At 39.8% G+C, this 26,849-nt stretch overlaps 2 protein-coding genes across 3 annotated transcripts; one reads left to right on the top strand and one right to left on the bottom strand.

Annotated features, from left to right (window-relative positions):
• The first annotated feature begins 11,306 nt into the window (after window positions 1-11,306).
• Window positions 11,307-14,446, top strand: si:ch211-222l21.1 (prothymosin alpha). The gene is made up of 5 exons (XM_026932528.3): window positions 11,307-11,504; window positions 12,661-12,750; window positions 13,155-13,209; window positions 13,293-13,375; window positions 13,498-14,446. Exons 1-5 carry the CDS (start codon window positions 11,454-11,456, stop codon window positions 13,573-13,575), a joined length of 357 nt encoding a protein of 118 aa, XP_026788329.3. The 5' UTR covers window positions 11,307-11,453; the 3' UTR covers window positions 13,576-14,446.
• Window positions 13,790-26,621, bottom strand: slc45a1 (solute carrier family 45 member 1). Of its 2 annotated transcripts, XM_034314369.2 has the most exons (10): window positions 26,461-26,621; window positions 24,627-25,073; window positions 24,204-24,296; window positions 22,824-23,048; window positions 21,498-22,399; window positions 20,046-20,199; window positions 19,797-19,973; window positions 19,521-19,726; window positions 18,031-18,256; window positions 13,790-15,126 (listed from the first exon to the last, which is right to left on the bottom strand). In XM_034314369.2, exons 2-10 carry the CDS (start codon window positions 25,048-25,050, stop codon window positions 15,098-15,100), a joined length of 2,436 nt encoding a protein of 811 aa, XP_034170260.2. In that variant the 5' UTR covers window positions 25,051-25,073; window positions 26,461-26,621; the 3' UTR covers window positions 13,790-15,097. The 2 variants fall into 2 exon arrangements, with proteins under 2 accessions (XP_034170260.2, XP_026788358.3); XM_026932557.3 differs by lacking the exon at window positions 13,790-15,126 and having other exon boundaries at window positions 17,337-18,256.
• Between the last annotated feature and the right edge of the window lie 228 nt (window positions 26,622-26,849).

Here is a 26,849-nt window from a genome sequence, read left to right as displayed (position 1 = left end):
AAACTCGGGATATAAATTCTAAATGTATGAACATATCCCTAATGAGCGAGCCAGAGGCGACGGTGGTGAGGAAAAACTCCCTGAGACGACATGAGGAAGAAACCTTGAGAGGAACCAGACTCAGAAGGGAACCCGGATAGTGTGATTATAAATAATTAATTATAAATGTTAGAACTAATATGTTTGTTAATAACATAATAACAGTTCTTCTCTTTCCTGTTATGCTTTGGCAATACTGTGTATATATACAGTGTGTGTGTGTGTGTGTATATGTATACATACACACACACACACACACATATGCATACATTTCATATACATACATATAAAGCTTATTGAATTGAACTGACAGACAGAGAGAGACAGATCTCACTTCTGAGCAGATCCATGTGTAGTAATTCTCTGAATATTGAAAGTGAAACCCGGAAGTTGACCTGTGAGCATTTTTTTACAGCGTGTAGGAAACCGGAATCTGTTCATTTTCACAGAATAAATTCTTCCTTTCCTCAGTATGAAACACACTGATGAAAGATAATGCGGGAGAGGATGAGATGAGATCAGAGGATGGATGTTTTGCTCGCTTTCTTTCTTTTTTTTTTTTTTTTTTCTTCTAATTTGACCCGAGCTACTTCCGCGTTCAGACGGCTCTGTGCGCGCGGCCCTTCGCGTTACCACGGCAACAACCCCTTCCAGCGCGTTTGTCTCATCTTGCCGCCCACTCACTTGAGACCACCCACAACACCCTCTCAGCCAATCAGAGACGGCGCGAGCGCCAGAGTGACAGCTGACTCTCACCACTTGCATGCTGTCTCTCTTTCTCTTCTCTTTCTTGTGTGTGTGTGTGTGTGTGTGTGTGTGTGTGTGTGCTCCTCTGTCTCTTTCGGAGACTCCATCTTTTATTTTGCATGCAGGCCATTTTGTTTTTCTCAGGCACTCCATTTTCCTCTCTCCTAGTCATATATTTCTATATTTTGTCATAGTTCTGAACTTAACATATTGTACTCATTGTATTGTATGACTGCTTTGTAACAACACACACAAACACACACACACACACGTTCATATCGCCTTATCTCTGCTCTCCAAACAGCTCTATATCCTGTTCATTTGTTTTCTGTCTATCTTAACTGCACAGAAAGATCCTGTTAGGCTTTTATCAGTGTTTCTGCTCTTTATTTCTACCTCACTCTGATTCCTGACATGCATGCATGATTAATTATAGCTTAAAATTGTGACATTGCTACACAGAGCATGTGAGACCACCTGAGTAGTAGTAGTTTAAGTAGTTTAAATCAGAATTACAAATGCTATTTGCAAGAAGTCGTATTTGCATGACAGATATGAAAATTAGAATTCCTAATTACATTCTGGCTCTGCATTGGATAATTCTAGTGTTGGTAGAATGTCTGTGAGTGAACACGCTTACCAGCATCAGTTTATGTTCACATCAAACATCAGAATGGGGTAAAAATGTGATCTCAGTGACTGGTACCATGGCATGGATGTTGGTGCCAGATGGGCTGGTTTGAGTTTTGCTGAAACTGCTGATCTCCTGGGATTTTCACACACAACAGTCATTCAGTTTAGTCGTTTTTACAGAGTTACGCAGAAAAGTTGTGAGAAAAACAAAACAAAACCACATCCAGTGTGGGAAAGAAGCTTAAAGGAAGGCTACAGTAATTCAACTATCCACTCTTTACCACCATGGTGAGCAGAAAAGCATCTCAGATCTCACAACATCTCAGACCTTGAGGTGGATGGGCTACAACAGCAGAAGACCACATTGGGTTCCAGTCCTATCAGAAAAGAACAGGAATCTGAGTTATGAGTTACTGAACCCTTCCTGTCAGCTCATGGCTATGTTTCAGCAGCTCTAGTTTTCTTAACATGAACCAGCGTAGCTTCTGGGGCAGATTCTCTGTTGTGAACAGTCATGAAATGTATTTAGCTGAAGGCAGCTCATTGGAACAGAAACTAGCTACAGGGCTAAAGACTTTAGCTCAAAAAGGGGAGAGTTTTCACAGATTTATTGAGCCTATCTGGTCTGATTAGCAACCTGCTAACCTGTTTAAAAAAGTTGATGATAAAAACAGAATGGACATTATAATGGACAGTATGCGTTTATTCCTTATGTAACAAATTCAAAACTCTTGTCTTTTGTGTCTTTTGAGTCTGTGGTGCTAGTGAAAAGTTGTGACATGAAACGCGACTAAGAAACAAGATATAACCACGTCTTCTTGTCTTCTTTATCTCCAAAACTTAATCATTTAAGGTTAAGCCTTAAAAGGTAACAGTTATCATCATTCAGTTGTGTTAGTTTATCCACACTTTTACAAGCAAGTAATTTTGTTACTGGAACTTCCACATTTTTTTTGTTGAATACTCCTGCTGTAGTTATTAGCCTGCTTGTCTGGTCACTAGAATTAACTGGGTTTAATCCAAACCTTAACTCAAAAACAAGTCTATAAATAAGTTTATAAATAATACCAACTGTTGGTGGAAAGTTCAGGATTAGGAAGGTTCGGCTCCTATAAATAGCCAGACCAATATTGTACACTTTTACATAATAAACCTAATATTTGAATAATTGGATTATGTTCAGCGAGAGGTCAGTCAGTGGAATTTATTTTACAGTTAAAGTGGTCCCTGGCTGCAAAATGTTTGAGAAGCCGCTCTATGCCACATGTCCCTCCTCCATTCCTCCTTCTTGCCCTCTCTTGTTTATTTTAATTGGCCGAGCGCCAACTATGCCTTGTTTCTCCTCCATGCTGCTCTGTGATAGCTTCCCTCGGGGCCTTTTCCCTCCAAACCCCAGTTTTAATGAGTAAGAAACTTGAGAGCTCTGGGGCCACACCAGTCGGCTATGTTTTAAAGACAGGTGATCATAGGGTTTTTATCTAATCTTATCAGTTAAACATTTATTTTCATAGATTTCCACAGACCTTCCATGAATGATCTATTGTTCGATGTTGGTGTTGTTTTTGTGTTCTGTTCACTTTTAATTCAGCTTCTAATATCACTCAGAGAGGCAAATCGTAAACCAATGAGCTCTTAAAATTTTAGTTTTAGGGTTATGACGTGCAACTAGCAGTTGTTTCTCACCACTAGATGGGAGTAACTGCTGTTAGTAACTGCGGGTATCTGCTGTTGCTAAGCAATCATGAACTGTACACTGTTAGTGTGATAACGACTCATCCTGGGTTACTCACCTGTTCGCAGAGTTGTATGCTTTTGTCCTGGTTGATTAGCTGTGTTTTACTACATTTTCCAAAATCCAAAGTGCTGATCTCCTTGTGGAGGGAATTCTGGCTTTTTTTAGTGAGTAAGATCATGTGTCTTAGTTCATCAATAAGAGCCACTCTTTTGGCTCCCAAATGGCTCATTACCATTTTTTTCTTTTTTTTTTTTTTTTTAACCAAAAATGACTAAAATTGTTCAATAAAATCTTGCTATATCTAAAAAAAAAAAACATCGTACTTTGCAAACACACATATAAAGTTTCTTATCAGAACTGGCTCTAAAGGGTTATGCTGTTCCAAACAACTCAGGAGTTGATACGAGTCACACAAGAGGTGTTTTTCAGTCACGGTTGCGATGATGATGATGTGATTAAAGGCTTTAGAGAATCATGAATTCAGAATACTGCTGAATTTTTAGCACAGGGACATAACATGGCTCTTTAGATATAGGAGTCGTCTCGTTCGCAAACAACACATCACTAAAGCAAACACTACTTTCAAAATCTTGTAAGCATAATGGGAGAATCTTTTACAGAAGATTCAAAAAATCAACTAACCATTTGAAGATTTGATTAAGAAACCGAGGTACAGAAGGTGTTTAGGGATGTTGATTGTAAATTGTTACCCTACTCTCAGACTGGCAAGTGACAGAACAACAAAGCAACCTTTCATTTCCTTTGTACAGCCACAACATAGAGCCAAGATTTCAGTGACAAAGCAACTTTTGAATCAAGATTTTCTCAATCCTATGTAAATTAGGTATGTCGAGGTAAGGTGGCAAATCCAAACTATTGTCTTGAATGATTCCTCAGATCTGATGGATCTTATGAGTGTGTAGTCCAACGTTTCTTCAGTTCCCCACTCAAACTTTAGTTCCTAATGCTTCCTAGTTTCCTAATGCTAAAATGCTTTTTAAAAATGAAAATGTATAACTATGTTTTCATCTTATCCTGTCATATATGACCTCTCATTAATTGTGTATAGAGGTGTTACAAAAAAAATAAATAAATAAAGCTTGGAAGGAAGCAGCAGAGATTACTGATGCCTCTTTTAGCTTGCTTTGCTAATCTGCCAACAAAGCTAGTATGTAACATGTAAATCAAACAACCAATATTTACACTGATTAGTGCATTGTTTAATTTGTGTTTAACTAGTTAGCTTTAGAAGCTATATCTGTCCTTCACTTTGATTGCATGTGGATCCATGATGAGACCTTGAGAACATGCTCTGATTCCTACACATGCTTTAAAATCCAACTGGAAAAGGTGACCAAAATCTAATACGAATGCAGTCAGACCATGTAAAACTGTACCCTTGGTCAGCTATAACCCTCCCTCTGATATTTAATAAGCTCCATCAAGTACACACTTAAAATATTTTTAAGATTTTATAATCATGCATAAGCCTTCATTTTGTTTCCTGCAGTTGGTTTTCTCTTTAACCACACACATAAACACACACACACACACATAATCTTCTCATCATGCACCCAGAAAGCTCTTCAGGGACTTCTGAAAGTCCCCTCCCCACCCTCTTGCTCCCCTACCACATCCCTTGTGTGTGTGTCCCTTGTCTTAGCCCCACTTGCTAGGCAGATGGCTCTTTGTTGAAGCTTTACAATAGAACTGAGGTCGCTGTGGAGCACTACTGGCACACACGCTTCAGGTCAGTTTATCTCTCTTCCATCTGATGCTTTAATATCCCTCCATCAAGATGGTGATCTCACATAGAGTGCACACGAATCTATTCAGATTCTACAGTCTCTACAGGACATGCAACTTTTCTCAAGTCATGAATAAGGTTGTGGGTTTTGGAAAATAATAGTAGTAAAAAAGTGTACAAGTAATTAAATGAAAGTCTAAGTGACGTGGATAAGATGCAATCCAAAAAGAAAACGTCAGCTGGAGCTGAAGGGAAAAAAAATGCTAATTTGCCGTCTGGATTATCAGGCCGTCCCCCAATTCCCTCATGCGAGCAGACCATGAAGAAGAACCAAAGTTCTGGCAAGCACAACCTCTCCACTTCTATTCCCTGCCTTGACTTCACTGGAGGCAATGATTTCTGAGGAAGGGTGGAAGTAGGTGTGAAACTGTAAAAAGTGAGGTGCTACATGTTTGAACAGCACCGTTGGAACCGAAAGCCAAGTGCAAGCAAAGACCTGTTGAGACTGTGCAGTTAGGAAAGCTAGATAATTAGGCAGGCGGTGAGGCTTTTGATGAAAAAAGAAAAAAAACGCAAAGTGTGGGTGGTGAGTGCAGGTAAAGGGGAGGGCACCGCTGAGAAGATCCACCTCATTCAAGGCTCAATCTATGGAAATTTCCATCAGAAAGGTAGAGCTGACTGGGGAGGCTGAGCTCTTAGTCCATTTTCTCCTAAAATTTTACATTTACATTAAAATTTACTCTCGATTTTGAAGGGTCATGTTGCTTAGTTTGTAAAAACTGCTTTTTAGAGTGTTGTACTAAAATTTAAACCCTTTCATGCAAATTTCCAATGCAGTAATCATTACAGATTTGCAACATGCTTCACATAACTTGTTGTTTTTTCAACACTTTCATGTATCCAGCTAAGGACAATGCCTACTGAGTTAATTTTTAATTGACTGATGTGTTAGTACATTCAACACAGGCAGTATGTAGAGACTTTTCTGTGGGAAGTATGTTCTTGGCCATAAAAAGCACAATTAGCTGAACAATTTATTTAAAAAAAAAAAAACGAATGGATTGAAATGTAACATTCATTAAACATTTTTTAAAAGCGTTTGTCCCTTTAGTTAGCCTTTAGCCAACATCAGCTATTGATATTGAACTAGAACTTTTTTTTAAACCAGAGTAGTGTAGATAGGGCTAACTAGCACTCATGTTCCTAGCTTTCATTACTAGCTAGCTAACTCAATTTGTCAATTACTTTTTTATATTTAAACAATGTTTTCCTGGATTAAAAAACATTAAAACATCTTAAAAAGCACATATAGACTAGTAACAAAGGCTAATTTACTTCATGTCACTCGTCTAACCCTGGTATCTAACCCTGGTACTCAGTTACGTTATAGCAGCTATAAACAGTCATTCCCTCACTAGCTTCTCTTTTTTCTCTCTCTTGAAGTTAATAAAAAAGACTTAAAAAAAGACAACAACAAAAAAATTAAAAAATGCAGATTGTCATGTTACTGAGAGACCACAAAGTGCAAACTCCTCTGTCCTGAAGATGTCAGACAAAGTTACAGGTTTACCTCTGACTTTTACAAAGCACCGACACTGGAGACTCCTTCCGTAAATGTTCGATAAACGTCTCCTTACAGAGAAAAATTTAATGCATTTATGTGACGCATCCAGTCAGAGAAAATTTATGCTTTTAGAGAAAATTAATCAACACCTTCTGACCAATTAGAATTTGGTAATTAGCATAATTAACATCAGCCATTGTGAAGATGTTTCCATTTGCCAGGTGAAATTCACTGCATGTTACTGCAGGTATGACCTTATATCTTATAAATCTGAAGTGATGGGGATGTCCCTCACCTCAGGACATGCACTGGTTGCACTGGTGTTTAACAGGTTCCCTACTGGGCCATGAGAAAACCATGCCTAATGTATAAGCCACTGCTGTTCTGAACAAAAGAGCACAGCTTGCCCACACAGGACCTCCTCTGGTTTTTCCAATTATAGTAATCCCTTTCCCTCCAAAATCTTGACCTCTGACTTTGGAAACAGCCCTTCCCCTGTCGCCCTCCATGTCCAACATTGCAGGTGTCATGTTTCAGTCTTTTGTCCACAAATTCAGGTATAACACTAATTACATTCCTTTAGCTACACAACAACCTGTTTGAATGAAGTTAGCTCAGATATAATTAGGTGGTGGTTTCAGTGTAATGCCATCAGGCATAAACATTTAAATAAAAAAAAAAGAAGAAGACAGTCATTTTCTGTGAGTAAAGCCAAATAGACGCCAGATAGATACATATCATCTTGTATTTTTATTTGCTGTATGCAGGCGCAAAGGGATATGACCCAGTCTCCTTAATTATATCTAATCTAGACATCATTATGGATGGATGGATTTGCTTGCAGGCATTATTTAACCACATCATAGTTAGCCTGGATCATTTGATCCTTTTAGGTGAAGATGCAATACTGCATTAACTGTTATAGCCTGCAAAATCACTCAATCACTTCATACGTTTTAGACTAAGAAGGGAATAATAGAAATATGTAAATATGCACTAATATGTCACCCTTAGTATTAAATTTCAGGTATCATTTAATATTGATTATTACCTGGATAAGTCATAAAGGTAATTGTTTATAATTATAATTTAGTTATAATTGCAGGATAACTATAACATCCAAGGTTTAATTGTACATAGATACATATCTTATAGATTTTTTTATTTTGTTGTCCAACACAGTGACAATAAAATCTCAAATCCCTTGAATCACTCAGCGTATATTACTTACACTAAACTCCTCCCTCTCAAAAAAAAAAAGAAAGAAAAAAGAAAGAAAGAAACAGAAAAAAACCCCACTGAACTCCTCCCTCATAAAAAAAAGCACCAAAGAGCAGCAGGCAATTTTTGGACAAGATCCAGTATCCATGGAAACTAATCGAGCTCGTAGGCAGGCTGTGGGTATACGGAGAGGGAATATGCACTACAGGAAATGACCTAACAAAACCTCTCTTCTCCCATTGCTCCCATTTTCCAGTGGCATAGCATGAGTAATGCTTGGACCTGAGCACTGCTTTTTTTTTTTTCTTCCCAAAACTTACTGTTGCTTGTCTGGATCTGTGCAGCAGACAGCCGTCTCGGTGTGCCAGGTCTACACATGGACTTCATTTCCTAAATAAAAGAGCCTCTATATACAGTATAGCATGAGTTCCTCTCCTTTGTCTGAAGATAAACAAGAGGCTTTATGTGATTATGTTCATTAATCTCCTTCAGCAGTCTCGAATGCTGTCATCTCCACACCAAGATCTGCACCCAAAGCACAACGTGTGGAGCTCTGTGGTTTTAGGTTTGGGATTGCAACACATTTTAGTGCTTTCATCTCTGTGCATAATTGCAGCCGTCATCCGCCTGGCCATAATTATAACGTTCTCTTTGGAAAACTTGTGATCGTGGCCTTGGAAAGCTTTGCACTGTGGGAAAAATGATTTCTGAACAGTTCCAGTTGCAAGCATTGGTTCTGGTGATCAAGTCAAGTCAATTTTTATCATCATCTCATCATCTCATCTCATGAAATGTAGGTCTCCAAGACCACAGAAGACTGTACAGGAACTTCAGAAAAGCTTTAACCCCTTGGCTTATTTTATTAGTTATGAATATTATGTAAGGAATAAAACACTTCATGCTGTGCTGTTATAGAAAAATGATCAACAACAGAGTGGAGTGATAAAGCGGCTTTACTGCTGATTATCAAAGTGGATTATTTTCCAATAACATCATGTTCTGAAGTCCATGTTTATTTTTATCTGTCAATTGTTACATTTACTGTTGAGGAACATCCACAAAACAAGTTAGTTTACAGCTATAAACCATGCTGTCATTCCAGCATCAGCCTCTCTTTTTTCTGTCCCTTAGTTAATTTAAAAAAAAAAACAGCTTGTCATGTTACCAAGAAACCACAGAGCGTAAAATCCTCTCTCCTGAATAGCTGTTACAAAGCACTGACACTGGATACTCCTTTCTTAACTGTTAAATAAATGTCTCCTTACAGAAAACTTCACCATATCAACAATTACGCACATTTTTAATCAATTTGTGCAGTTCAGGTCCCTGTGAATGAGCTGTTACTATAGAAATGATAAAGTATTAGAACAAGTGCATTAATATAAACCTGTGATTTGCAGCTTCATTACTGTCAGAGCTGCTGTTAGAGAAAATGAATCAACCTTCTGACCAATCAGAATCAATATTTCAAAAGTGCTGGGGTATAAAGCACATAATTCAGTAGTGAAACTAATAATAATAATGAAACTAATAATGAAAGACAAGTCATTTTTTCTGCTTTCGTTTTCTACTAATCAGGAGAATGATGAATGTAAGGCTTGACCTGTTGATAGATTCTAATAGATTCTTTTTTTTTGATAATGTTGTTTAAATATTTTGCTTAACCTTTAAAGTTTAAATCCAATCCAAACATTCAATGTCCATGTCTAGATCTCAATAATATCCAAACTGATTGGATCCCTCAGGGAGCATTTTACTATGATTACCATGACTACATACCATCTGTGACTTCTTTCTTCTTCAAAAATAAAAAAGAGAGAAAAATCATTCATTCTTGCTATAGGATCTGATGAATCTGCATTGGTGGTGTTCAGAAATGATTACTCCACAGTAGACAGCGTCACAGTTTCACGGTTAGTCACAATGTATGATTTGACAATAACCTTGTTGTTAATACTGTGAGACTGTGATATTTTTAGGCCAGGTTATCATCCGGTGAAAATGTCCACAGTTATGCAGGGCAAAATGCTCAATGTGCACAGTATATGAAGAAATACCCATTCACATTTTCATAAATATAAAGATCCACATGACACCAGGAAGAAGGATGATAGCAGGCACAGTGGGGTTTTGTTCCTGGTTCAACAGGTATGCTTCTTTAACAGACGCAGAATCAGGCCAAACAATGACGATTTCACAATGAGTTATAATATGAAAAGGGAGGAGATTTGTGTATGGGCTTTTGGAGGAGTGGGTGAGGGAGGAGTTAGCATGTCAAAGTGTTGCTCCTGACTGAGAACAAAACAGCCACATGGAGCATCTCAATCTAGGGCACAATGGCCTTTACACACAACATGCTAATGAAATAGCGGTTGTAAACAAAGACGCAGCGGCTGTTTGGGCCTGTGTGTGTAGACCGTAGAGTCAGGGGCATGCAGGATGTCCATGATGGGATTAGAAAAGATAGGACAGCTGCTGAAAATTATTATTGAGCACACATATTATATATATATATATATATATATAAGTTTAGTGTTGCCAGTTTAGCAACTTTGTCGCTAGTTTAAGACCCCTTTAGTGCCTTTATAGGCTCAAAAAAGAGCCTAGTGACAAATCTACTGACTTTTTGAGCAGATATTAGCGACTATCCTGCATATGATAAGGCTCTCCAGCTCACGTCACAGCTGCTGGTTATATAAAATGAGAGAGCAGGTTCACACGACTAGCCACCAGTGTGTAAAGCCTGACTGAGTTGCACTTGTGTGAGCCGCCGTTCCCAGTGATCACCACTGACTGTTGCAGCAGTGCGCTTCTTTGTGCTTCATTTTAAACTGTCTTCTTGGTGATATTCACAGTACTAAAAACAAATGATTCCAACTGTATCCATTTCCTTGTGTCTATTTCCTGACTACTCACTACCTTTGCTTCTTTTGGTCCACATTCTGGATAGGAATTATAGGATTTTGTAAATATGTAGATAGTTTGTGGTGACATGACCAAACACTTCTTCTTTCTTTACGAAATACGTAATTATAACCTGTTATTTCCAATTCCATAAAACTCTTCTATTCTTATTCTATTCTTATTCTTTTTCTATTGTGTCTTCACAAAATCTTGCTTCTTCATGTTTTTGATATGCAAAGAATCATGAGGATTCACTCAGTATGCAGATTAGCTTATGACGTCACTTGGGGGAATTCTAGCGACTTTCTGAGCATGCATGGTCTACTTTCCCCTTAAAAAAAAAAAAAAGAAGAGTTGATCAGGTATGATCTGTACCACACTGAGCATTCCATTAACGACAGGATGTGAACACAAATCATAAAAAGTGTTCAATCAAACTCTAATATTGACTTTATTTGGCTGTTTCCTGTGTATGAACTACCTATTTGGCGCGAGTCCATTTTGTAAAAGACCGGTTAAAAGCCAGTACATAATATTTCACCAATAGGAACACGGAGAGCCGGTTTGTTTAGTAGGAGGAGCTTGGAGGCGGGCTTTAAAAATGAGCGACGCTCGCTTGTCCAATAAGAGTGCCTGAAATACTTGCTGTATTCTCTCGACCAATGAAAACTCGCGAGGAATTATCTGTCCAATCAGATTTCTCAGCGGTTAGCTCGGTCCTTTCAGTTCTCAGGTTGAAGCGGTTTTGATTCACTCTTCCTCCCCGCGTCTCACTGCGTCCTACCTCAGTCCTGTAGCACGAGGATTTTTTTTTTTAAACACCACAACTACTTTTTTTTTTAAAGTTATTTTTCTTAGTAAAAATGGCCGATACAGCTGTAGACACGACCACCGCCACAGAGATTACCGCAAAGGTAAGTTTAGGGAAATATGAACGTTAAGCAAATTGTGAAAAACCTCAACTTTCCAGTCAGGTGAAACGGATTTTATTTCATTTGGTGTGAAAATTCGTGGAAAAAAGCCTAACAATGTGTTGTAAAATGATGGATTGTAGTGACACAAAGCGAGTAGTTGAAGGTTTGTGCTGTAGGTATATAACCTAGTGTTGCTAGTTAAATTCGTTTCATCACTGGGTACCACAGAAAACCATCAGCCGAGCGTTAGGTGCTGTTAGCTTCCTAGCTAACGAGCGCGGTATGTAGTTAACTGTCTTTGTCTAAGCTTTGTTTCGATGTATGTAGGCACTTATTATCGATATACTGACATACGCTGCTTTTATCTTATTTACTGGCGGATTAACGAAGGGCAACGCGACTGGTTTTTTTTCCATTTTTGGAAAAGGAACATTTCGTTTTTGGCCTTAAATGGCCACCAGCTTCAGCTTGAGGTGTGAGGTAAAAAAAAAAAAAAACGGTCATAACGAATTTCGAATTCTGTTTCATTTTGAAATTACATCGCGAGCCCTAACAAATGGGCGGGAAATTGTTGTACATTAAGAGCGCGCGCTTCTCCTTCTTCACTCACTCACTCACTCAAGCATTGTTCCTTATGGCCACGCGCTGCCCTTTGTCTGGGATTCGGGCACGCGCCGTTAGAAGCGCGAGAGCGAGTTGCGTTCGGAATCTGGCTCCATCTGATTGGCTGGAAACGTTTGACGGTGATTCTAAACAGTCGCGTGCGGTGTAACGGGAAAAAAAAAAACACAAAACAAAAGTAGGCTTGTAGCTTATATTTACTTTCTGTTAAAGAGAACAGAGTAATAATAATGAGAATGGGATATAACGTACAAAACTTGTACATTGGAGCGTGTTTTTTTTTTTTTTTTTTTTTTTTTTTTTTTTTTTTTTTAAATTAGCTCTGCGGTCATGACGCTGCTTCTGCTCATCGTGGGCGGAAGAAAATAAACTTCCACTCAGTAACTAGATAAAATTAACGCCAGAAAGCGGAATTGCAAAGGTGTCCATGAAGTGAAGGAACAAAGCAAGTGTTTCTCAGATGTGCTGTAAACCTGTAACTGTGTGATGTTTAGCTGACTTTCTAAACTGTTGTGTGTGTGTGTGTGTTTTATAGGATCTGAAGGAGAAGAAAGAAGTTGTGGAGGAGGCTCAGGAGGACAAGAAGGAGAACGGCAACGGAGACGCACCTGCTAATGGCACGGCGGTATGTAAAAAGGGGGGATTTCCCAGCAGGCCTTGTGAGGCTTTTGTCACTGTATAACAGCTCATGATGCAGGTGTCGGGCGACTCACAGCAGGCCCACCTTCTGCCCTGCTGCTGTGCAGGTTGTGCTCTTTGTTTAGGTTTGTGAACTTCCACAGATGTAGCACAGTCAGAGATGGTATTAGCGTTGGCTACGTGCCTGTTTATCAGCAGTATGAAGTCTCAGTGTCTGTGGAATGTTATTAATGGACCTCCCACAACACAGTAAATCATGTACTTGATAACTTTTAAAGTGACTCAGAGTGAGATGCATCCAAAAAAAAAAACCCTTGTATCTCAGCTGTTTTTTTTTTTAATACTTCACAAATGACAAATAACAAAAAAACACCCAAACTCCCCTGACAGACTAACGGTGCGTCTCACGAAGAAACCGACAAAGAGGACAAAGCAGCCGAAGAGCGTAAGTCATTACCGCTTTATGAGTCAGTGGTACGTTGTACGTTGTCGTTCAGTAATTAAAGCGAAAATTGTGTTGTGGAGCAGCTGCAGAGGGGGAGGGTGAGGAGGAGAAGGCTGCTGAAGAGGAAGCAGATGGGCAGGCAGTGAAACGTCCTGCAGAGGAGGAGGTGGGTTTCAAAACGATGTTTTCCAAAAAGAAAAAAAAAAAACCACACACACATACACACACCCAGCAACTTCATGTCCAGCGTTGGCATCATTTGTCTTACTGAATCTTTTGTGCCTTTAGGAGTCGGTCGAAACAAAGAAACAGAAGACGGAGGAGAACGGCGAATCCACAGAAGCCGAGGCTGAAGCGACGGCCTAGAGCGTTTCCTCTGTTTTTTGGTCAATCTGACCTAGTAGAGTTTGTGCTTCTGTGTATATTTTCATTCTGTTATCGCCCCGCCCTCACGAGAGATTCGATCACACTGAAGCCTGTAACATCATGACCCCCTTTTCTCCCCTCCCCCCTTTTCCCCCCCCACTTTTGTATGATGTTATTTATTGGTGTAGGAACAACATGTTAGGGTTCTGTTATTAAAAAAAAAAATCTAAGAGAATTTTTTTATGCACAAGTTTCATGTGCAAGCACATATTCTACTGCGTTTTTTTGACCAGCAGACGCTCACCCGTAAAAACGTACAAGCCGTGACGTATATAACGTACCTTTTTTTTTTTTCTTCCTCCCCTTCATGTTCTGATGTTTATATGGGTGATCATATAATTCAGATTCACTTAAGACCAAAGATAAAAGTTTTAAGCAGGGGCTAATGGACAACATTTTGATCCTGGCTGTTTTCTGCTGCTAGTAGTTAATCCCTTGCTTCAGCTTATCTGTTAACACAACAGATGGCGTCCATGAATGGGTCTCCTTAGTGCACGAGAGAAGAAAAGATAACTTTGTCCTTTCCTGGCTAGCTTATGTTAATTAACCCCTCTTAAACCTTAAGGTTTTTGGTCTTTTGTTTCATATGCATTCCAAAAGGTTTGTACCTTTCTTTTTTTTTACGTCCTTATGTACAGTTTGGGTTTTTGTTTCCCTTTTTTTTTTTTTTTTTTTTCTTTTTCCGTGTGGGCAGTGCAGGATGGGAAACGGTCAACATGCTGGCACTGATGTTTTGTGTTTTGGTTGCTTTTGACCACTGCTTTGTATATTCTGGTTCAGGCGTATAAATAAAATCACTCGTCTTTTTAAACCGATGTTGTGTTGCTGTTTCTCACCTGACCCGAAGTCTTTTGCGTGCGTCATCTCATTTAATCTCATCATCCAGCACGATAGACTATAAACTTTACCCCCATTTCTATTTTGAATATGAATAAGTAACTAATTGATTTATTTTGATACTGAAAATGTTTCCTCAAATGAGTTTAGAAATAGTTAATTCAAGCACTTCGTAATTCCTGAGTTGCTATTGCTCAACAATTTCCATTTAAAATTTTTTATTTATTTTTTTTTTCTCTCAAGCATGCTTAGATAAACTGAAAAAAGTCTAGAGACAGTGTTAAGCTTTATTGACATGTTCAGCTTCTGGTGTTTTTTTTTTTTTTTTTTTTTTTTTTTTTTCTCTCCTCCCTTCCCCCCCTGACTGCCCAAAGCTGCTGAATTCTGGAAATCCAAAAATCGCAGAACAGTTCGACATTTTGTGTTACTTGCACTGAAAAAGCAGTAAGTTTGCCCCCTAGTGGAATATGAAGGCATTGTACTTTTTGAGTCTCATGTTGAGTCCACTTTAGTTCCTAATGTGTCTTCCTGATCTGTTGCCTGCTGGCCAAAAAAAAAAAGTGGATTTGGCTCGCTCGTCTCTTCTGTAGTGGGCACTTCTCCGTTACAGCTGAGCTGTAGTCGCTCACACTCCAGTCTCAACATCCGCTCTGCCTGATAATGACAAGAACCACCGTCATCATTACAACCATCACGCCAGATCACATGGCAGCAGGCGGAAGAGTGTTTTTTAAAAAAAAAAAAAAGGAAAAAAAAAGCGTAGGGTGTCGCGACATGGTTGTGACCATCCCAGAGTGTTCTGAGGATGGTTTTTTTTTTTTTTTTTTTAATAAACGGGTAAGTTTCAACGAGCGCATGCAGTCAACTCAAACACCGCTCAGCTGAGTAGAAAATCAAAAGCTCATATTCTCCATAAATCCATGGTTTATGATTCTGAATCTTTGCATCCATCTGTCAAGTTGCGTCTCAGAAACATGCACGTGGACTAGGATGTTTTTTTTTTGTTTGTTTGTTTGTTTGTTTTTGCTATTAAATACACTACACTTAGCCTAATGCTAGTGTATGCAAACTAAAGAAATCTGTAGACACATTCTCTGTTTTACTGCCTCACAGGCAGAAACAGAGGCCTGAAGTTACCCTACGTTCACCCGAGCAAGTGCCAGGCAACGTTACGTTCGTTTTCTGTGGACGAGTGCGAAAACGGAGCCATGATTTTAGCAGCAAACGAATTTGAAATTGAGATTTTGACCTGGTAAAGAGAGAAATCCAAACAGTTCGCTCGAATGATTCCTCCGGCCAATACTACGGCACCTGTGGTCCGACGTTTCTTCAGTTCCCCACTCACAACTCTAATTCCCATTTACAGTTTGACACAAAAATGGAATTGAAAAAAAAAGTAACCATGGTTTCATCTGTTCGTGCCATATACTGTACGACCTCTCAATAAATATGAATATACACGTTACGAAGAAATATAAAGTTTGGAAAGAAGTAGCAGAGATTGTTGGAACCTCTGGTGAGTGTACGTAGCTAGTGAAGATTGCTTTGCTAATCTGAAAACGAAGCTACCTGCTAGCGTGAACGTAGGGTGAGGCATCAGTGCTGATTCCCATGCACATTTACACCAGACATCTTCAATCATCTCCATGTTCACAGACACTGGGCGTATCACTGCATCTTGATATGTGAGAGTAGTTTCTGTTTTATCATCGAGTTTTATTAAACGTCTTTGGATTGATAATGTTTCCTGTTTCCTGCAGTTAAAAAAAATAAAATAAAATCAAACCCATACCCACATACGACTCGGACGCTCTCACATATCTCCAACATTCATGATGTTTTGGCTGAACAGAATCGTGAGAGGAAAGACAGGGTAATGAAATCTGTGATACATGTAGATGTGTGTGTAGGCTTAGTTTTTCTTTACCATGAAACTACACTAAGTATGTTTACATGTGCAAAGTAATCTGATACTGAAAAAAAAATTAACTGCAAACAGAAAAAAAAATAAAATCAGACTTTTGTTCATCGCCACATAATTTCAAAAGCACCTTAGGAAAACTGCATCATCTAGTGCATCATCTTCAGTGCTTCTTCTTTGTTTTAGGTATTTATTTAGATTTGTAATCGTTTTGAATGCAGCAGAGGGCTTTAAAAAATTATGAACTAATGTGATACGAAGTAATGTGATCATGGGAAAACTTTGGGGCCTTGACTGACTGCAAGTTTGCACGTATTTAAAAAAAAAAAAACGGAGCATACGAGCATACGAGCAAAAAAACGTGCCTGCCTTAATGAATATGCACTTTGGGTTGTTTTTACTGAAAAGTGCTAAAAAAATGGGGTGGAGTCAATGCAAATAGATTCATTTAGCACGTGCAGAGTCACGTTACTACGTCCAGAAAGCGTGTAATAAAAATCTGTTTCCAACACAGAGACAAAGAGAAAATATAAATGTTACGTATTCATGTAGTAAGTTAGGATTGTGTTAGTATCTCAACATCAGTTCCGAATCCAACAGCATTTAAATAAAGACTGTAGAAAAGTTCGTTCATGTTACACTATGACCTGATCACACGCTTATTTTGTGTTCGTATCTTATTTTGGACGGATTCCTCTTTTTCTGGCCACATTTCATCGCCTTTAATCTATGTTATTATTAAGGTTTAGTTTCAGTTTGGCTCTTCCGGGAGTCTCTTGGAGATCTGAACTCATCACAGCTATTAAGAGCAAACAGCACACACACACAAAACCCTAAACGACACAATTGTTTTCTAAAACTTTATACGCAATATAATTTTATATATATATATATATATATATATATATATATATATATATATATATATATATATATACGCAGTTATTCTTTGTAAACCACCTGCAACACGCCCACTTTTTAGCGTGCATTATTTGGGATCTACAGGGCTAAATCAGGGGCAGTCAGAAACCTGAGTGAGTCAGTAATCACATTTCTTTCTAAATATGACATGCACACATCTACACTGATTTTTGGAACCTGAAGCATATTTGTTTTAACATGGGGCAACTATGTTTTAGGGAAATTTTATTTTTATGTTTTCGAATTGCACAAAACATTGTGTTTTTGACCGGTTACACGTACACACTTGTACAGAATTCGGTAAACGGTTGATATCATATTAATGGTATACGTGTATGTGCGGAATAATCTGAATATTGAATATAATCTAAAACCAAGGTGTCATGATCTAATACGCAATATCGCAGTATGCTGTTCATGTAACCAAGTTAATTAACTTATAACTGCCGAAATCAGATAATTAGATCAGATTATTACTGTGCATGTAAACACACTTAGTGTATGCAAAGGGAATCAAACATGCCTTGGGTAATAAAAAAGTTTACAAAAAGTTTCTTGCATGATGTGAGACATGATAGCAGTGATTAGTGCTTGTAAAAATTCATGTGCATGTATATGTATGTTTACAGGCCTCTATGAGAGTGTGTGTGTGTGTGTGTGTGTGTGTGTTTATATGTGCACCAGTAGTGGTTGGCTCTCACTCTGCGAGCGCTCACCCTCCGGAGGTGGCAGCTGGTACACCACACACAGCGAGGAGTACAGGCAGCCCACAAATGACATGAGGCTCGCAAAGTACATCGCGCCCTGAGCCCCGCCCACCAGTGAAGTCAGAGGTCCCATCGCCACGGAGACCAGGATCTGGGCCAGGAAGTACTGGCAGCTGAGAAGAGAGATGTCCACCCCCATGCCCCTCCTGGTGCCGTCCTCTGTGGAGCCGCAGAACTACGACAGAGTGCGCACACACACACACACGGACACACACACACGCAAACACACATACGCACGGATAATTGATATGAATTACATTTGAGGTTATGCACAGGAAAGTCCAAAAGTCTGTCCTGTACCAAGTAGTCTTTATTTCAAGTATATTTTATTCAACTGATGCTATTCAAATAGATATTTACTAATAGTGAGACATGAATTATGAAATCTGTCCTATTTGTATATCATTTGCTAAAATTCTCACCACTTCATCTGTTTCATTTAAATGTTCTCATAACACTAGAAATAACACTAAATAACACATAATATTCACTCAGTTTCAACATCACTCCCACTCAGGATGCATTAGATGTTCGTACTGAGTGTAGTCGCCTGACGTAAAAGAGATTTCATCTCAAAGAGGAAGAGCAGGTATTAGTGTGCAGGGCGAGGCTCATTAGAGATTAATGCATGGATGTATGATCTCCACAAATGCAACCTAAGTGCCATGAAAATTGGCTGCTGCATTTTTAATATCTTACATTTCGTGAGGTCATGTGGTACCAACGTCTGTGCTCCTTGGTCAGTAGTGAATAAGGAGGGACAGTGTTGCTCTGTTGTATGCAACACTGAGGAATCGATGCTGTTCTTGATTTGAATTGCATTGAGAAACAAACTGATACAATTTTGTTTCTGCAAACCTAATCATACATACTCTGTATGGAAAAAGTTTGTTGACACCTTGCCATTACACCCATATGTGCTTGTTGAACATCTCGTTCCAGATTTATTCCCCCATCTTTGCTGTTATAATAAGCTCCACTCTTCTGGGAAGCTTTCCACTAGATGTTGGAGCGTGGCTGTGAGGATTTGTGTTCATTCAGCTACAAGAGCATTAGTGAGGTCAGGCGCTGATGTTGGGATGTCGAGGAGGTCTGGGGTTCAGTCGGTGTTCCAGTTCATCCCAAAGGTGTTCAGTGGGGTTGAGGTCAGGGCTCTGTGCAGGACACTCCAGTTCTTCCACTCCAACCTTCACACACCATGTCTTCATGGAGCTCGCTTTGTGCACAGGGGCATTGTCATGCTGGAACAGGTTGGAGTCTCTTAGTTCCAGTGAAGGGAAACTGTAATGCTACAGCACACAGAGACGTTCTACATAATTGTGTGCTTCAGACTTTGTGACAACATTTTGGGGAAGAGCCACATATGAGTGTGATGGTCAGGGGTGCACATACTTTTGTCCATATAGTGTAACACTGAGTGCACTGTGCTCTCTTCTTACCTGTGGGCTCTGGTAATATTCACAGAGCAGCGAATAAGGCAGCGTGCAGAGTGAGGAGAACAGGACTCCATAGGTGACACAAAGAGGCAGCACCACGTACAGGTTGGTGGAGAGCGTGGCCAGACCTGTGCCCAAGCCGAACGCCAGGTAGGCGAAGAAATACAAAGAGCGCAGAGAGAATCGTTCCTCCAGCTTCTCCAGGATGGCTGAGGAACACACATACATTACAGGGGGAAAATTCACCATGTTGGTACGCTCATGTTCCTGAATACTGACCTGAGTAGAAAGCAGCACTAAATGCGTAGATGCACATGCCCCAGCAGCCCATGCTGACCCCGGCATTGTAACGCTGGTAGGCCTCAGACTTGTCCGGTGCCTTGGGGTTGCCCCCAAACACCACCTCGCCCATGAAGTCCGTGTAGAAAAGTAACATGCCTTCGAAGGACAACCAGCCTGCAGAAAACACACAATGATATTTCTGAGTTTCAATGAATCCTGGTTAAATGGTTCACTGCTTGGGCTTACCCAGGAAGTGGTTGGTGCACAGGCTGCGCAGGGACGGGGGCATCCTGTAGATGGCGATACAGAGCAACTTCAGAGACATCTGAGTGTCTATAACCTCTGCGTTGTCACTGAGCTTACTGTCATATTGCACCCCATTTAGGAGGATGTTGGCAACCTGGAGAGGAAAAGTGTATTGCAGTAATAATAATGTATTATAACAATAATATAAAACTAAAAAATTCCCATTGCAGTTCTTTAATACAGATTTGCATCTATCTGACCAGTAAATCCAGCATGATGACTGCTGTTCATACTGTTGTAAAGTGTGCTGGATAGAAAATTAAAAGATGCAGCACAAAAAAAGTCACACGATTGACTGGACTCCTTCTGGCTGGTGTTAGAATTCTGCTTGTTTCATGCATCTTTTATCCGAATCGATTGCTAATGATATTTTAATGACATTTATTTCCACCTGCAGTCAAATCTGTCTATTTTGCACCAGACTTTCAGTTCTATTTTTTTTTATTGATTAAAGAACAACATTATACTGTTTATCCATTTATAGTTACAATTTTATGTTGAAACATCTGCACAACAATTTAGTTGCTTATATTCTAGCAGCTATAAACAGTCGTTCGCTCACCAGCCTCTCTTAGAAATACCCTTAAAATGTACTTCTAACATGAAGGAAGAAATATTATTTTAGACATCTGACATTGCTGTGACCTTGATCCTGTTTGGATTGATAACAAAATCTAATCAGGCCATCTGCTGTTTACAATGATAATTCCATATAAATCTTACAATCATTCAACAACTCATTCTCGAGATAGATATCACACTAACTAGAATCTTTGATGGAAGGATAGACAAACTGGAAACACAGTGACATAAAAAACATGGGGTTTTTTAGAGAAACCACAAAGCATAAAGTCCTCTGTCCTGAAAACTTTCCTGTGTCAGAAAATATAAAGTTATAGGTTTACCTGTGACCCTTATAAAATGCTGACACTGGACACTGTTTCCATAAATGTTAAATAAACGTCTCCTTCACCTTACCAATTAATATACTTTTGTTTGTTAAATAACAGGTTTTCCACCATGTGTAATTTGTTACTATAAAAATGACAACAAAGACAGGAAGACACCCTCAGTGGGACACTTGTACACTGCCAGGATTGGATTTAAAAAAAAAAATGTGTAAATGTCTTGGTTGCTTTTACACCTTTTTTACACCTGTTTTTTGTGTGGATGTACCTACTTGGTATGCATGAGATGACCAAGTATAAACAGAGTCAAAGCATTTCTTGAGAGCTGTTATGACAATACTTGTCTGCAGTAAATCTCTATTTAGCATTAGCATGTGTTTCTATAAAAAATAAAGGTAAATGCTTACAACTACAGTACAGACTGAAAGGCCATACCTTGTAGTGGTCCTTATTATTCTGTCATTAAAACACACTAAAGACTCACCTGCTGGCTGAAGGTAACAGTGCGTCTACGTCCGTTCTCCAGAACGTTGCTGGGGCCAATCAGCGGCTCGTCCATTAAGGCCAGACTCTGAGGGCGTTTTAGGATCCCTGAGGTGATGCTTCCTCGTTTTAATCTGCCACCATCCTGCGGAGCCTCACTGAGCTCAGATGCTTCATTCAACTCCAAACATTCACTGGCTTGAACTTCATCAATAGCCTCTAATCTTTCCGCTTCCTGCAGATCTCCGTTTGGTTGAGATAATTCCCTTTCCTGAGAGTTGGCAGCTGGAGACGGTGCCTCGACCAGCTGTGACACCTGAGCAGGAGGAGTTTCTCCCATAGGAAGGCATGGAGTCATGGTCTCCGGCTTCAACGGTTGGGGCATGTGCTGTCCAGTGTAACAGTCAATCAGCACGCTATCTATGTATGATGTTCCCAAGGATGATGCAAACTCGTTAATGTCTGTCAGAGTGTTGTCTCGGCTGATAAAGCTGCCATATTTGGGTGTCAGAGGGCTGAGAGGGGAGATGGGGCTGGTGAGACCTGCACAGAGCCTCGCATTGGCACTACACGAGTGTCCCAAACAATCCGGGTACCTACGGCCAGAGAACTGGTAGCTGTAAAGACCTTCCTCCTCCTCTTCCACCTCCTGAAGGGCTCCAGCGGTTGGAGGAGGAGAAGGTGGCAGAGGTAGGATGGGGCTCTTCAAATGTTTCGAGCTCCTTTTTTGAGACTGCAGAAGAGGACGCTCAGGGATGCTAGTAAGCGTCAGAGCTGTAGTGATTATAAGGGTTATGCTGGTGAACAGGTAGATGACTCGAAGCTGACCTCCCATCAACTTGCCGAACTCGGTGTGGTCCCAGTTCACGCCGCCCACGATGTAACCGAATCCACCCCCCAGACCTGCACAGATTAAGTGAATGGTTTGCACAGTAGTAAAGTTGAACTATTTTTGACGTAATTTTAGAGTCGCCTGCTGTCTGTGATGTGAACTGCATTTGCAGTGAAAAGCCTTTTGCTTTACCCCAACTAACCCCACCTCCTCTGTTAAAACTGCATATTCATAATGGGTTGCTTTTAAAGGAAAAGTGGTGGCGGTGAGGAGATGTGTTCTGAGCTAATTTCCAGTCCTGAAAAATGTAAATTAGAAGCCTGGATCGGAAAAACAAAAAGCCAGATCTATACTATGGCAATGTTGGAAAAGTATCTTTGTAGGAATCATATGCTTTTAAATGTCTAGAAACACTTTTAAAAATTACAAACTACACCTTTAACAGTTGGTGGAACAGTATGAAAAGTACAGTGCTCATAAACACTGAACTCTGACCTGCCAGAAGGGCATGGATGTTGAGGCCTCTATCCTGGTCCTCTGGACTGCACACATCCATCATGTATGCGTGGCTGGGATTATCCGCTGAGTCAGCACTGAAGTCCATCAGAACCACTCCGCACACGGTCAGCACGATGCCCCACTTGTGATTAACAGCAGTGTCTGCCAACGTAGATCCGATGTCCCGCCCATTTAGCACCAGCGTTAGACCAAGCAGAGCACCTGGCCACACAGAGAATGGGTTATTCATGAAACAGAGTCTGAATCAATTAAACAGCCAGATGGAGGATAAACCGGAAAGCTTAAAAGCATATTGACTGTAATTTGTGAATAGCATCTTTCTGCTGTTGTTTATACATTTCCGTAGAGCCCCCTATCTTGCACGTTCTGGCTCGAACACTAAAATGTGCATGACATCGGGCTCAGCCGGACCAGGGTTGGTAACCTGAGCACTAAAGGATAATAATAACCTTTATTTAACCAGGTAAGTCAATTGAGAACCAGTTCTCATTTACAATTTAAAAACCAAGGAGATGGGTGGTGGTAACAATATTGTTGTTGCTAGATTTAGATTAGGGGATGCTTTTGGGTGAGGCTTCAGTTATGTAGTTCTGCTACATAATACATTGCTGTGGTAAAAGAGGAATAAAACACTCAATGTCATGATGTGATAGTAAAATAATAAGTGACAGGGTGATTTGATGAAGTTATTGTTACAACCTCAAAGTTTATTTTCCTGTAACAGCACGTTCCGAAGTGTTTTATTCATCTTATACCACAGGAATTGGCAATTATTCAAAAAAGGAAAGACATCATACTTTATATCCATTTATAGTTACATTTAGTGTTGTGGAATATCAGGGTTCAAATTTACATTATTGCAGCTATACGGTGATGACAAGGTAAGACTTCTTGTCTTTTATCTTCTTATAGTGTGAAATCAGAGATATTTTATACACAAATTTCACAATCAGACCTGACACACACAGATTGTAAAAAATGTAAATATATAAATAGTGCTCAAAAATTAAGGCTGGGCTCTCACCGCTACAGCCCGGGTTCGAGTCCCGGCCAGGGAACCAACTGTGCACTCTTAGTGCTGCTTCCAAGCCCATATAAAATTGTAAAAACAGTGCCAAATCAAATATGTGGATCAGTGATCCACTTTGGTGACTCCTAACGGGAGCAGCTGAAAGAGGAACACTTTGTTCCTGTTCCATATCGTTCACACTCTCCCTTTTTTCATCATCACATACCTCACCGACCCATGCTGAGTCACATGACCTGGCTATGATTCACTAATGCACAGCTTTAGATACAATCTAGAGAGGGAAAACGATGACTCAGTGTATTTTTAGGTGATATCACAGTGCTTACCGATGGCCAAGGCAAAGATAAAAGGCCTCCTGCGGCCAAAGCGTGACGTGCACCGATCACTCCACGCTCCAAGAATCGGCTGAAGCAGGAACCCTGAGGTTGACAAAAAAGAGAGGGTGGGATGTTATGATGACTGATGTGTAATATTTTAATCTTGTAAAACATTTATAACATTTATTTAAAAAATTTATTTAAAAAAAAAAAAAAAAGGCACAAGAAGCCCATTGAGTGATGAGTTTTTGAATTTAAAAAATATTGATTTTCTCAGTTGATTTGAGAATTGAGCATAAAAGAATCCCTTTTTTTTATCAGATCACATTTTAGTTACTTATTTTAATTCTTATTTCATTTATTATTATTAATTTTAATTATGTTTTTAAAAAAAAAAAAAAAAAAAAGAGTAGCCATATGGTCCTGAGGTACCTAATATGGGGCTGATGAACCACACGAGGCTGTAGAACTGATCAGGCAGATTCATCTGAAGAAGCAAGGGGGTAACGTAGGCTGTCTCCATGGCGTAGCTGAACTCGATGCCGAACAGGATGCAGCCGTTGAAGAGGAGGTCAGGAAAAGTGCGGCGTGGAGGCAGATCACTGAAGTCCAGCTGCTCCAACGGGCATGGCGTGTTGGGCGGAGGGGGCGGAGACGGGCGGATGAGCTTTCGCCGTTTTGGATGCCTCTGGAAGCTATTGGCCCGGTGGCTGAGGTGCCGTGTGGTGGACGTCGGGAAGCTGCAGGTTTTGGGAAGGGTCGGCCTCCATGTGTCACCCTGGGCCGTCCCGAAGCCCTCTCGCCCTGGGCTGGCTAAGAGGGGGTCGCTGGGCGTGCCCATTCCGGGAGAGGACATCACGCTCTGGAGTTCTGCACACACTATCAAAAAATGGCACTTACAAATATTTTGTTCAGTCGTGAAATATCTTGACTTTTTATCACACATTCCACAACATTAAATGTAACTATAAAGAGACAAAAGTACATGCCATTCTTTAATTAATATTAAAAGGTAATTGCTTGTGAATTGTTGTTGTATAGGAGGAATAAAACTCATGGGGACATGCTCTTATAGGAAAATAATCAACATCAGGGTGGTAACAGTAACTCCGCTTCATCACACCACCCCATCTTTGATTATTTTCCTCTAACAGCATGACACTATGTTTTGTTCCTTATATATTTATCCGCATGTTTAAATCTTTTAATCAAAATAATACTTTAATGGGATGATAAACCAAACCAACAGATCTAAAGCTGATGTTAGACACTATTATTATTATCAGTATTATTATTATTATTATTATTATTATTATTATTATTATTATAGCAAACATACATGGCCTGTCAGGTCACAATTTAATGGCTAACTGTTTCTAGCTAAACTGGCTGTTAACTAATATGTTAACGTTACACAATGAATAGCATTGTTATAGATGTTTTAGACAGATATATTTTTGATAAAACAGACAGAAAACCATTAAGTGCAAAACCTGGACCTTTTCCTTTTCACGGTTTTGTGTATGGTATAAAGGATGTGTATAGGATAAATGTGTAGTAAAGCTGTTTTGAAATACTCAACAAGATTCCTGCAGCGCTCCAGATCGTTATATATCAAATAACCGATTATTGGGACATGCCTACTGTGCACTTTTCCACCGCATGAGTGCACTGACGGTGACATTGAGCTGAACAGCCAGTAAAATGTGCAGATGTGCATAACGACTTCACCAAAATGAGGAAGCCACAGCAACAAAAATAAACACGTGGGGGGAAAAAAGCTGAGGCGCAGAGAAGGCAGCCATTTCTATTAAAAAAAAAAAAAAAAAAAAAAAGATCTGATGAGGAGATCCTTGGAATCGGGAGCGCGCATCACTGCAGCCAATGCGCAGCCTGAGCGGGGTGCGCGCACTGCACGTGCTTACTCTCTCCTCCACAGAAACATTAACCTCTCACTCACAGGGCGTTTTCTTTCATTTTCACTGGCTTCAGACTCAAAATTTCAGTGATATATATTTATATTTATATTTATTATTATTTTTATATTGTATTTGCACATATAAGAGCATCCAGGTCATCGCATCTCATCGAAAACTGTAGTGTTTTGCATTAATGTCCTTGAAAATATCTTTAAAGCGAAAATATCTGATCAGAATAACCCTCTTTAATGAGGGAGACTTCTGTCTGAAGGTGAGGGATAAACAATAGGATAAACTCCAGTCTTCACTACCAGGATAAGGAAAGATGAAGCATTAAAAAGCGTTACCTTGTCAGGGTTTCTGTTCATCTCCTCAACCGGACTGAGCGCGTTTTTATCAGTTTATTCCCTCTGGGTCTTTTTCCTTTGTGTTATCTTTGGTGCAGGCATTGCTCCTCTCTCTCTCTCTCTCTCTCTCTCTCCTCTGTCTCTGATCCTCCCCTCATCTCTCCACCTCTGTTTCCCGGCTATCCCCGTCTAGGTCGTGGCGTCACATTTAGGCCCCGCCCACCCAAAGCTGCAGCATCAGCACCAGGGTGTATTACTGTAAAGGCAAGAGAACTGCGCCATCTATCTATCTATCTATCTATCTGTCTGTCCATCTATCCATTCATCCAGTTGATACCTGGCCAGGTTCAAGGTCTCTCACAGGGTGCTGAAGGCTTTCTACACTGGGG

The sequence above is a fragment of the Pangasianodon hypophthalmus genome, chromosome 20 (genome assembly GCF_027358585.1).
Source record: "Pangasianodon hypophthalmus isolate fPanHyp1 chromosome 20, fPanHyp1.pri, whole genome shotgun sequence".
NCBI classification, from domain to species: Eukaryota; Metazoa; Chordata; class Actinopteri; order Siluriformes; family Pangasiidae; genus Pangasianodon; species Pangasianodon hypophthalmus.
This window is presented reverse-complemented; position numbering and strand designations above follow the sequence as displayed.

Excerpts from the sequence above, each read along its gene's own strand:
- si:ch211-222l21.1 (XM_026932528.3), top strand. The coding sequence starts at position 11,454 with ATGGCCGATACAGCTGTAGACACGACCACCGCCACAGAGATTACCGCA. Across the intron at positions 11,505-12,660 it reads CCACAGAGATTACCGCAAAG|GATCTGAAGGAGAAGAAAGA; the intron begins GTAAGTTTAGGG and ends TGTGTTTTATAG. Across the intron at positions 13,210-13,292 it reads GGACAAAGCAGCCGAAGAGC|CTGCAGAGGGGGAGGGTGAG; the intron begins GTAAGTCATTAC and ends GTTGTGGAGCAG.
- slc45a1 (XM_026932557.3), bottom strand. The coding sequence starts at position 25,050 with ATGTCCTCTCCCGGAATGGGCACGCCCAGCGACCCCCTCTTAGCCAGC. Across the intron at positions 22,400-22,823 it reads CATCCATGCCCTTCTGGCAG|GTCTGGGGGGTGGATTCGGT; the intron begins GTCAGAGTTCAG and ends TAATCTGTGCAG. Across the intron at positions 18,257-19,520 it reads AATATTACCAGAGCCCACAG|TTCTGCGGCTCCACAGAGGA; the intron begins GTAAGAAGAGAG and ends ACTCTGTCGTAG.